Here is a 12,874-nt window from a genome sequence, read left to right as displayed (position 1 = left end):
GCATCTTATTCTGTTACACCCATCATCTGTATGTCCTCTCTTACCACATCCATAAATCTTTGCTTAGGCCTTCCTCTTTTCCTCTTCCCTGGCAGCTCTATCCTTAGCATCCTTCTCCCAATATACTCGGCATCTCTGCTCTGCACATGTCCTAACCAACGCAATCTCGCCTCTCTGACTTTGGCTCCCAACCGTCCAACTTGAGCTGACCCTCTAATGTACTCATTTCTAATCCTATCCATCCTTGTCACATCCAATGCAAATCTTAGCATCTTTAACTCTGCCACCTCCAGCTCTGTCTCCTGCTTTCTGGTCAATGCCACCGTCTCCAACCCATATAACATAGCTGGTCTCACTACCGTCCCGTAGACCTTCCCTTTCACTCTTGCTGATACCCGTCTGTCACAAATCACTCCTGACACTCTTCTCCACTCATTCCACCCTGCCTGCACTCTCTTTTTCATCTCTTCCACAATCCCCATTACTCTGTACTGTATCTGTACTGTACACATTACTGATTTTTATTAGTGTTGTTTTAATACAAAACCTGTTAACATGTGAAACAAAGAAGACCACACTCTTGTTTCTTATGTTACTGTGCCGAGCATTTGTATGCATAAATACAAAAGCAAAACTGATACATTTAGTTTCTGGATATATATGTGGCATAAAATGTATTTATGACACTGGGCAGAAGCATGAGGCTAAAATTGCCTCTGAACCAGCTGTTGAAGTTAAGCTGGTTAAGGAATGATTTGTGTTGATGTTTCTGACTTGGGAACCAGTCAAGCTGCAAATAAAGCACAATAATTGAACCCCCTTGGTTAAAGATATAATTCGTTTGTCCAGTTTTCAGTGACAGCAACTCACTGATGTGAGTAAATAAAAGCACAAAACAGGAAATGGTTTATATATTACAGCTAGGAAAAGAAATTATTTTCATTTAAGAGAGATCTTTTGTAATTTACTTTGGCTTAATAAAACATTACTATCGAACAAAAGGATAGAGCAAAGTGATCTGTCCATCCTTACATTTTTAGACGATTAAAATCAGGGTTACAAGGCCTGGACTCTTATCTTTCTAGTCACCTGAGAAACGGAAAAGGCAAAAAAAAAAGTTATTTTATTAATCCAATCCATTATCCACAGGAGATGGGGTAATAGACCAGCAATTATGTGCATATATGGGAAAAAAAGCCCCAGAATATTGAAAGAAAGAAAGAAAGAGAAAAATGTGCACAATATTTAGAGAATCCATTAAAGCCAGTTTGTTACATTTGTTCAGCGGAGTGTCTAGAAACAGAAAACCTAAGAAAGTAATAGAAACACTCCACAAAACTAAAAAAAAAAAAAGAAATGTGCCTGTTGCTTTCAGTATAGGCACCATCCACTCAAAACCCTGAACTAGATAACCAGATATTTCTTTGTAGTCAATTCTGAATACATTTTCAAACACATTTTTGAGTTTCCTCTTCACACCACTGTGTACTGTCCAATTTGCAACAACAAAACTATCACATGGAACTTGGTGACTGAGCAACTTGCATATAAATATTGAGAACTAATATCAAAGTTTACCTTGCCCAAATTACCTCCAACAATCCTAAGTAGGATTAACCAGGTTTAGAAGGTTACATTATACCACTCAAATCACTGCATCTCTGTACCACCTCTTGATTTCCAGCCCTTTTAGTATTTATTCATGTTGCTATGACATCCGAGTGTGACATGTGATTAGTATTAAGGGACATAAATAGCACTGTCAATTTTGTGCCAGCAATTGATTGACTGAATAATAATGGTAATAATGAGTATAAGTGTTGCACAGTTGGTAGTGTGAATAATTATAAATATAATGTTTGCTGTTCTAAGTAAGTGTGCTTCTGTGGTACTTAAGATCAAAATCAATTTGTCAATCAAATTTTTAGTTCCAATTTCTATTAAACTGTAAAATCATATTACATATTAAAACAGAATAATTCTTACTGTCTAATATAACTGCTCAAAAACATTGAAGGAACACTTTGAAAACACATCAGATCTCAATGGGGAAAAAGAATCATGTTGGATATCTATACTGATATGGACTGGGTAATGTGTTAGGAACAAAAGGATGCCACATCGTTTGATGGAAATGAAAATTATCAACCTAAAGAGGGCTGAATTCAAAGACAAAGTGAAAAATTCATGTGTCAGCCTAGTCCATCTTGCAGAAATTTCATTGCAGCAACTAAAAATCGTACTCAGTAGTTTGTATGGCCCCCACGTGCTTATATGTGTGCCTGACAATGCCATGTCATGCTCCTAATGAGAGGACGGATGGGGTCTTGGGGGATCTCCTCCTGGACAGGCTGAGGCGTCGGATAGACCGAAACATAATATCCCAGAGTTGTTCTATTGGATTTAGGTCAGGCACGTGTGGGGGCCAGTCAATGATATCAATTCCTTTATCCTCCAGGAACAACCTACTTACTCTTGCCACAAGAGCCGGGCATTGTCATGCACCAGGAGGAACCCAGGACCCACTGCTCCAGAATAGGGTCTGATAATGGGTCCAAGTGGCCTGCTGGAAGTCATTTTGTAGGGCTCTGGCAGTGTCCATCCTGTTCTTCCTTTCCCAAAGGAGCAAATACCGGTTCTGCTGATTGGTTAAGAACCTTCTACGGCCCTGTCCAGCTCTCCCAGCGTCTCATGAAATCTCCTCCATGCCCTGGAGACTGTACTGGGAGACGTAGCAAACCTTCTAGCAATGGCACGTATTGATGTGCCATCCTGGAGAAGTTGGACTACCTGCCTCAATGTCAGTAGTGACACTGACTGTAGACAAATGCAAAACTAGTGAAAAAATAGTCAGAAAAAATGAGGAGGGAAAAATGTCAGTGGCTGCCACCTGTTAAACCATTCTTGTTTTAGGGGTTGTCTCATTGTTGCCCCTCTAGTGCACCTATTGTTATTTTCATTAACTCCAAAGCAGCTAAAACTGATTAACAACAGCCTCTGCTACTTAACTGACTAGATCAAGCATAAAAATTCAGTCAGACCTACAAAAACATACCGTCACCCATCTGTATCAGAATAGTCCAATTTGTTCCCTCATATATTTTAATAACAAGTGCAAAAATCAGGCAAAGACCTGGCAAGATGGTTTACTATAGTGTTAAAGAATTCTCAGAGAGAACATTTCATTTTTCTCTTTTAAGGTATTAGAAGATGTCACTTTTCCATTAAGTTATGAGAGGTGGATTAAGATTGATCCAGTTAAGCAAGATAATCCTTCTCAGTATTCACTCCCTTGCACCTCCATGACATCAGATAGTGGTGGGGATCATCCAGTATTTTGAGCGAAGTTCAGATGTGCAAACAGAGTTGTACTGAAACCTAAAAGCCTTATACTAGTTTGACAAGAAAATGTTTCAAGCTTTTATGTTAATTTTGCTCCACCTATTTCTAATGATACTTTTGATTAATAACTGATGTTGTAAACTGTTCTTTTAGGTCAGTGTTGGGGAGCATGTGCTACCCTGCCTAAGTAGTGCAGTTTATGTTTAAAGAAATACATATAATAAATTTCACAAACTGAGAAAAAGCTTTATGTTTTTGAATGATTGCTTTACAGGCCGCTGCTGGGAACATTATCAACATGCTGTGGCAACTAATGGAGAATGGACTGGAGGAACTTAAGTTACTTCAAACAGTTTTGGTGCTTTTAACAACAAATACAGTAGTTCATGATGAAGCACTTTCTAAGGTGTATTTTCTTTTTTATTTTGTTTTGTAATTAAAATTTTGATTTATATGAAAGTGTCAGGTTTCATATATCATGGTTTTAACTCGATATATTTTGAGAACAAGTAATCCAGTGAAGTAACTTAAAGTAATCACTCAAAGATACTGAGGCTTCCTAAAGGTTAACTGAGGTTCAGCATACATTGATTAATAACTGACAACATTAATGTACAACTTAGAAAATTCTGTAGAGACTTTGGAAAATTTCTCATAATGTGGATTTGATTTTTTCTAGTTTTCAAGTAAATAATTTATTATTTTCCCACTGTTTTATTATAAATGGATTAGGATTCTGCTGCACTGCTAAGTAAAACAATATGCTAGCAGTATTGGTGCACATGTAAAGCAAAATAATCAAGATTTACAGTGTTGATATAAAGTGAAGCTTATGGGCTGAAGTATAACAGTTTGATCAATAAACATAAAATGTGTCCATCCAAATTCTCATAATGCATTTGATTTCCTTTGTTCTGTTTGCTAGACCTTTAGGCCAAAATTTTGGCATTGTTGTTTAATAAGAAAATTAACTTGTAGAAAGAACATTTTAAATGCTTTTTATTTGTCTTAGTAAAAACAGTAATTGACAAATGATGTAAAGTCTTTGGTAGAATAAATATCTTCTCTAGATTCCATGAACATGGCTGACATTAATTACCTAATTAAGAGAGAGTTTTGTTGGTAGCTGTCTGGGCAGATACTGTAATTTCATTTCTCATCATTATTTTTTTATATAGTTTTCTAGTGGTTTGTTGTTCCCCAAAGAAGATATGAGAAATTAGTCATTGCTTTAAGTTGACCTTTGCAGTGAATCCTCTCTGCCTGATACTGTGCATTGTTTGTTTTGCTCCTTCAGTTTTTTGTAAGGGTATCCATCTTTATCATAACACCAGAAATACTTTCGCGTGAACATAAATATTTTAACAGTTGTTTATTAAGAATCGGCGAGTTGTCCAGTTTTGATGAAACTGACCTTGTAAAGGCAGATATTTTAAGTCTTTCTTTTGTTTGGCTCAGAGTGGATTAACTTGTCATAAGTGACCATGGCCCGATTCAAAGGTTCAGGTCCAAACAGTAAGTGTACAGTAAATTCTTTCATTTTTTTAGACTAGGACACATTCCAAATAACCATAGTTTGGAATTGTCAGTAACCTAAAATCCACATTTTTGAGATATGGCATGAAACTTGGAGTATGTAAATGGACATTTGGTGATGGAGTCAAAATGTTGCTATTGTGCCTAGTTTAGTTTTCGATACCCTGATGTTCAAAACTTCGAAAAAAGCTGATTTTAGCATTGTTGTTTGTGTGTCTGTGTATGTGAAAAACTGAAACTGATCTTCTGAACTGGTCTTAAAATTATAATTTTTGACAGAAAATAATGCTTTTTTTGTGTTGTGTACATCTCCTGGAAGACAACATCCAAGCAACAATGGAATATTTTACAGTAAGGCGTATCGAAGCTATCTGAACACTGATATCAAATTGTGTACTGTACTTCCTTTTTTGGATTATGTTGGACATTTCGTTGGGTTCTACTTTGTGAATTACAGCTGTTAAATGTACTGTTTTTATTCATAGGCTATAGTTCTGTGTTTTCGACTACACTTCACAAAAGACAACATTACTAACAATACTGCAGCTGCCACTGTACGACAGGTAGTAACAGTTGTTTTTGAGAGAATGGTGGCTGAAGATGATCGTCACAAAGGTAGGACGTTGCTCTACTACTTTTCTTTTTATGTGTATTCTGCTTAATACTTCTCTCAGAAAAGAGGAAAGCTGACAAAACATAAAATGTTTATAAACTCATTAATTATATATTGTAATGTGGTTTAGCTAAAGTAAACATTAATGTTTTCTGGATTTATTAACCACAGAAGGGCCAACAAAATGCCCCTTTTGTAATGCACATATGTTTTATATTTGTTCTGCCTCTTCATTTAAAAAAGCGGGGTAAAAAAACAAAAGTTACAGTATATTGAGATAATTATAATAAGATATAAGAAAAACACTATGTTGTGAATGTGTCTTGCTCTAAACTTTACTAAAGAAGACAACAAGCTAACCATTCAAAATTATGAAAAAACTGATCATGGAAGAGAATCATAAAAACAGATCAGTAAAATACTGCAGCTTTGCATAGCATTTTTTGAGTAACCCAATGTCAAAGTTAGTGCAGGAAGCAAAATACCATTCTCCGAATGTCAGCTTTTCCTTTAGAACAAGGACTTTTTTTAAATAAATGTATGTATTATATTCACATAGCATAGTTTGGTTTGGCAGCCCTACTAAGTATGGTACTTGAATGTGATTTGTATTGATGTTCCTGACTCTTGATGTCCTGAGTACAACTGTTTCCAAGTACATAGGATGTACTAGGGGAGAACCACCTTCTTGTATATCTGCTCAAAATGTTGGCAAAATAGTTATAGTGCTATAAAGTAATGGTTTATGTTTAAAATAATACATAAACAGAATTGTAAAACAGAATAGAAGAGAAAAACTAAATTTTGCTGTCTCTCTGGAGCTGCCTTGAACCTGTACGCCTCAGCTACTTACCAAGTACCATGTATCACAAAGTACTTCCTTTTTCACCTTGAAAGTATTGTTCTTCCTCATGTCCTCACACACACAACCAAAGCCAGTGAGCCTTTTGCATTGAGTCACCTACATACTGGAGATTCAAATCAGGTATGGCCTGAGAACTCTTTATAAACCTACTTCGAGCATTAAGTGGTGTAAACCTGGGGTACAAGGCTAGAACTCTCCCTAGCAGCTCATATTGTGTGGGCATGTGGGCCTTCAATTGCCAATAAAGAAGTGAGATTTCCATGGCTGCTTCAAATTTTCAAACAGTTCTACTTGGAATGTTATACTCATTTGAAGCTTGGAAGTCTTTTGGCCACTTGTTGGTTTCTCCATGGTCCCAGTATTTCCTATAAGGATGAAACTTCATCTTTGTCCTTAGAGGGAACAACCTCCTCTTGCTTCCCAACAGTCAGGAGTTTTGTGTCCTTTTGCCAGCCCTCTTCAAAACCTCTCTAACACTAAATAGAGGATTAAGTGTCCTTGGCACCTGCTAATTCTCCTACCATGTAGTATCTAGGGGAATGTTATGTGTCGAGGGGAAGTAGTGTTGGGGCAATATGAGTTTCTCTATCTGTTGCACTTCTAGTCCACTAGATATGGAAGAATCTACCAACCATATACTTTTTTGTTTTCTCCTTCTCTTCTGTAAAGTTTTCATGTGTGGTCCATTCGTCTGGTAAAGTTTAATTTATAGGTCATTTAATCTTCTATGTCCTTTCCTGTGCTAAAGTTTCATGTATAGCTCATTTCGTCTACTGTATACCACATTGGTACCTTTGCCAGCGAAACCTTTAGACACTGGGCAATTTCGCAACTAAACATAATGACAATACAGTACCAGTGGTTATGAAGATGAGTTGCTACATATATAAAAATAAAAGTTTAGATTCTTCCTGTGATGCAAGTTTCCTGAAAATCAGGCCATTTACAAGTACTTTCTATTTGTTTAGATTAATAAATAAAACTTTATTTGTTCCCAGGGGGAAATTTGGCTTTTATTGAAGCTCTTTAAATTATTAAATAGAAAGATAAATAAATACATACAGTGTATCTGGAAAGTATTCACAGCGCATCACTTTTTCCACATTTTGTTATGTTACAGCCTTATTCCAAAATGAATTAAATTCATTTTTTTTCCTCGGAATTCTACACACAACACCCCATAATGACAATGTGAAAAAAGTTTACTTGAGGTTTTTGCAAATTTATTAAAAATAGAAAAAACTGAGAAATCACATGTACATAAGTATTCACAGCCTTTGCTCAATACTTTGTCGATGCACCTTTGGGAGCAATTACAGCCTCAAGTCTTTTTGAATATGAAGCTTGGCACACCTATCCTTGGCCAGTTTCGCCCATTCCTCTTTGCAGCACCTCTCAAGCTCCATCAGGTTGGATGGGAAGCGTCGGTGCACAGCCATTTTAAGATTTCTCCAGAGATGTTCAATCGGATTCAAGTCTGGGCTGTGGCTTGTCCTAAGGCCACTCCTTTGATATCTTGGCTGTGTGCTTAGGGTCGTTATCCTGCTGAAGATGAACCGTCGCCCCAGTCTGAGGTCAAGAGCGCTCTGGAGCAGGTTTTCATCCAGGTTGTTTCTGTACATTGCTGCAGTCATCTTTCCCTTTATCCTGACTAGTCTCCCAGTTCTTGCAGCTGAAAAACATCCCCACAGCATGATGCTGTCACCATCATGCTTCACTGTACGGATGGTAATGGCCTGGTGATGAGCGGTGCCTGGTTTCCTCTAAACGTGATGCCTGGCAGTCGCACCAAAGAGTTCAATCTTTGTCTCATCAGACCAGAGAATTTTGTTTCTCATGGTCTGAGAGTCCTTCAGGTGCCTTTTGGCAAACTCCAGGCGGGCTGCCATGTGCCTTTTACTAAGGAGTGGCTTCCATCTGGCCACTCTACCATACAGGCCTGATTGGTGGATTGCTGCAAAGATGGTTGTCCTTCTGGAAGGTTCTCCTGTCTCCACAGAGGACCTCTGGAGCTCTGACAGAGTGACCATCGGGTTCTTGGTCACCTCCCTGACTAAGGCTCTTCTCCTTTCATCGCTCAGTTTAGATGGCCGGCCAGCCAGCCTTAGGAAGAGTCCTGGTGGTTTCGAACTTCTTCCACTTACGGATGATGGAGGCCACTGTGCTCATTGGGACCTTCAAAGCAGCAGAAATGTTTCTAACCTTCCCCTGATTTGTGCCTCAAGACAATCCTGTCTCGAAGGTCTACAGACAATTCCCTTGACTTCATGCTTGGTTTGTGCTCTGACATGAACTGTCAACTGTGGAACCTTATATAGACAGGTGTGTGCCTTTCCAAATCATGTCCAATCAACTGACTTTACCACAGGTGGACTCCAATTACGCTGCAGAAACATCTCAAGGATGATCAGGGGAAACAGGATGCACCTGAGCTTAATTTTGAGCTTCATGGCAAAGGCTGTGAATACTTATGTACATGTGATTTCTCATTTTTTTTTAGTTTTAATAAATTTGCAAAAACCTCAAGTAAACCTTTTTCACGTTGTCATTATGTTGGTGTTGTGTGTAGAATTCTGAGGAAAAAAATGAATTTAATTCATTTTGGAATAAGGCTGTAAAGTGATGCGCTGTGAATACTTTCTGGATGCACTGTACATACATACATACATACATACGCATGCACGCGCACACACACACACACACACACACACCAGAATGACTGAAAAATTGGAAAATTCAAAAGAAACAAACACTTGTGACACTGCAGTCACAGTCACAGTGAGGCATTTTGCAGGTATATTGCTGTTGGTATAAAGCAGCCCCAGTAGCATTTCTTGACACACTTCTGCTGAATTATTCATTAGTTAAAAGTGCTCAGTGTTAGTGTGTCAGAGAGAGGATGTTCAGCATTGTTTATAATGACACTCAATCTTGTTTTCATTCTCTCTTTTGCTACTTCCTCCAGGGGGTCCATAGCACGCCCCATATCTGAGCCTGCCTTTTTAATTAGCCTGTTGATTCAGTAGGCCTCTCTTGAAGTGATGTTACCAGCCTAGCACACCACAGTGTAGAACATCGCAGTGGCAATCACAGAGATGTACAGTTGTAGAAGATGTGAGGGATGTCACTACTTAAATTGAAAGAACAGGGTTTCCCTAGGAAAAAACTGTTCTTTCTTATTATACAGGGTGGGCCATTTATATGGATACACCTTAATAAAATGGGAATAGTTGGTGATATTAACTTCCTGTTTGTGGCACATTGGTATATGTGAGGGGGGAAACTTTTCAAGATGGGTGGTGACCATGGAGGCCATTTGGAAGTCGGCCATTTTGGATCCAACTTTTGTTATTTACAAGTTTCTGACCACTTATAAAATTGTGTTGGATTGTCAATGCAACCCTCTTCTCCCACTCTTTACACACTGATAGCAACACCGCAGGAGAAATGCTAGCACAGGCTTCCAGTATCCGTAGTTTCAGGTGCTGCACATCTCGTATCTTAACAGCATAGACAATTGCCTTCAGATGACCCCAAAGATAAAAGTCTTAAAGGGGGTCAGATTGGGAGACCTTGGGGGCCATTCAACTGGCCCACGACGACCAATCCACTTTCCAGGAAACTGTTCATCTAGGAATGCTCGGACCTGACACCCATAATGTGTTGGTGCACCATCCACTTTCCAGGAAACTGTTCATCTAGGAATGCTCGGACCTGACACCCATAATGTGTTGGTGCACCATCTTGCTGGAAAAACTCAGGGAACGTGCCAGCTTCAGTTCATAAAGAGGGAAACACATCATCATGTAGCAATTTCGCATATCCAGTGGCCTTGAGGTTTCCATTGATGAAGAATGGCCCCACTATCTTTGTACCCCATATACCACACCATACCATCATTTTTTTGTTCCAACAGTCTTGGAGGGATCTATCCAATGTGGGTTAGTGTCAGACCAATAGCGATGGTTTTGTTTGTTAACTTCACCATTCACATAAAAGTTTGCCTCATCACTGAGCAAAATCTTCTGCGTAAACTGAGGGTCCTGTTCCAATTTTTGTTTTGCCCATTCTGCAAATTCAGTGCGCCGATCTGGGTCATCCTCGTTGAGATGCTTCAGTAGCTGGAGTTTGTAAGGGTGCCATTTGTGAGTAGCTAATATACGCCGAAGGGATGTTCGACTAATGCCACTCTCCAGTGACATGCGGCGAGTGCTACGCTGTGGGCTCTTGCTGAATGAAGCTAGGACAGCCACTGATGTTTCTTCATTAGTGACAGTTTTCATGCATCCACATTTTGGCAAATCCAACACTGAACCAGTTTCAAGAAACTTAGCAGGCAGTTTGCTCACTGTAGCATAGGAGATGGGTGGTCTCGTAGGGTGTCTTGCATTGACATCTGCTGCAATGACCCGGTTACTGCGTTCACCAGACATCAACACAATTTCTATCCGCTCCTCACGTGTTAACCTCTGCGACATGTCAATGGCTGTAAACAAAGAGAAACTTGTAAATAACTATAAAGTTATTTATAAATAATAAATAATATAAATATAAAGTTACGTTAAAACCAAGCACACCATTGTTTTTCTTGTGAAATTCCCAATAAGTTTGATGTGTCACATGACCCTCTTCCTATTGAAAAAACAAAAGTTGGATCCAAAATGGCCGACTTTCAAAAGGCCACCATGGTCACCACCCATCTTGAAAAGTTTCCCCCATCACATATACTAATGTGCCACAAACAGGAAGTTAATATCACCAACCATTCCCATTTTATTAAGGTGTATCCATATAAATGGCCCACCCTGTAGTTCCTCTTTATTCAAAGGCCAGTCCAACCTATCATTGATGTGGACCTCCAAGTACTTGTAGGAGTGCACTACCTCAACATCCACTCCTTGAATAGTGGATAGATATACAGTGGTGCTTGAAAGTTTGTGAGCCCTTTAGAATTTTCTATATTTTTGCATAAATATGACCTAAAACATCATCAGATTTTCACTCAACTCCTAAAAGTAGATAAAGAGAAACCAGTTAAACAAATGAGACAAAAATATTATACTTGATCATTTATTTATTGAGGAAAATGATCGAATATTACATATTTGTGAGTGGCATAAGTATGTGAACCTCTAGGATTAGCAGTTAGTTTGAAGGTGACATTAGAGTCCATCAATGGGATGACAATCAGGTGTGAGTGGGCACCCTGTGTTATTTAAAGAACAGGGATCTATCAAAGTCTGCTCTTCACAACGCACATTTGTGGAAGTGTATCATGGCATGAACAAAGATTTCTGAGGACCTCATAAAAAGAGTTGTTGATGCTCATCAGGCTGGAAAAAGTTACAAAACCACCTCTAAAGAGTTTGGACTTCACCAATCCACAGTTAGACAAAATGGAGGAAATTCAAGACCATTGTTACCCTCCCCAGGAGTGGTCAACCAACAAAGAGCACTCCAAGAGCAAGGCGTGTATTAGTCGGCGAGGTTACAAAGGACCCCAGGGTAACATCTAAGCAACTGAAGGCCTCTCTCACATTGGCTAATGTTCATGTTCAAGAGTCCACCATCAGGAGAACACTGAACAACAATGGTGTGCATGGCATGGTTGCAAGGAGAAAGCCACTGCTCTCCAAAAAAAACTTTGCTGCTCATCTGCAGTTTGCTAAAGATCACGTGGACAAACCAGAAGGCTATTGGAAGAATGTTTTGTGGACACATGAGACCAAAATAGAACTTTTTGGTTTAAATGAAAAGCGTTATGTTTGGAGAAAGGAAAACACTGCATTCCAACATAAGAACCTTATCCCATTTGTGACAGATGGTGGTGGTAGTATCATGGTTTGGGCCTGTTTTGCTGCATCTGGGCCAGGACGGCTTGCCTTCATTGATGGAACAATGAATTCTGAATTATATCAGAGAATTCTAAAGGAAAATGTCAGGACATCTGTCCATGAACTGAAGATGGGTCATGCAGCAAGACAACGACCCTAAGCACACAAGTCGTTCTATCAAAGAATGGTTAAAGGAGAATAAAGCTAATGTTTTGGAATTTCCAAGTCAATGTCCTGACCTTAATCCAATCGAAATGTTCTGGAAGGACCTGAAGCGAGCAGTTAATGTGAGGAAACCCACCAACATCCCAGAGTTGAAGCTGTTCTGTACGGAGGAAGGGCTAAAATTCCTCCAAGCCGGTGTACAGGAATGATCAAAAGTTACCAGAAACGTTTAGTTGCAGTTATTGCTGAAAAGGGGGGTCACACCAGATACTGAAAGCAAAGGTTCACATACTTTTGCCACTCACAAATATGTAATATTCGATCATTTTCCTTAATAAATAAATGACCAAGTATAATATTTTTGTCTCATTTGTTTAACTGATTTCTCTTTATCTACTTTTAGGACTTGAGTGAAAATCTGATGATGTTTTAGGTCATATTTATGCAGAAATATAGAAAATTCTAAAGGGTTCACAAACTTTCAAACACCACTGTAGAGCTCTTTAGTGCAGCAAAAGT

General features: G+C 38.8%; 1 protein-coding gene across 4 annotated transcripts in view; it reads left to right on the top strand.

The window, feature by feature from the left end:
* The window catches only part of mon2 (MON2 homolog, regulator of endosome-to-Golgi trafficking), a 174,531-nt gene that overhangs the window by 77,365 nt on the left and 84,292 nt on the right, over positions 1–12,874 (top strand). For all 4 annotated transcript variants that reach the window (XM_039760848.1, XM_039760846.1, XM_039760847.1 and 1 more), the window contains exons 4-5: positions 3,617–3,748; positions 5,364–5,493. In XM_039760848.1, coding sequence (XP_039616782.1) covers positions 3,617–3,748; positions 5,364–5,493 — 262 coding nt within the window. The remainder of the gene's footprint in view (positions 1–3,616; positions 3,749–5,363; positions 5,494–12,874) is intronic.

The sequence above is a fragment of the Polypterus senegalus genome, chromosome 8 (assembly GCF_016835505.1).
Source record: "Polypterus senegalus isolate Bchr_013 chromosome 8, ASM1683550v1, whole genome shotgun sequence".
NCBI classification, from domain to species: domain Eukaryota; kingdom Metazoa; phylum Chordata; class Cladistia; order Polypteriformes; family Polypteridae; genus Polypterus; species Polypterus senegalus.
This window is presented reverse-complemented; position numbering and strand designations above follow the sequence as displayed.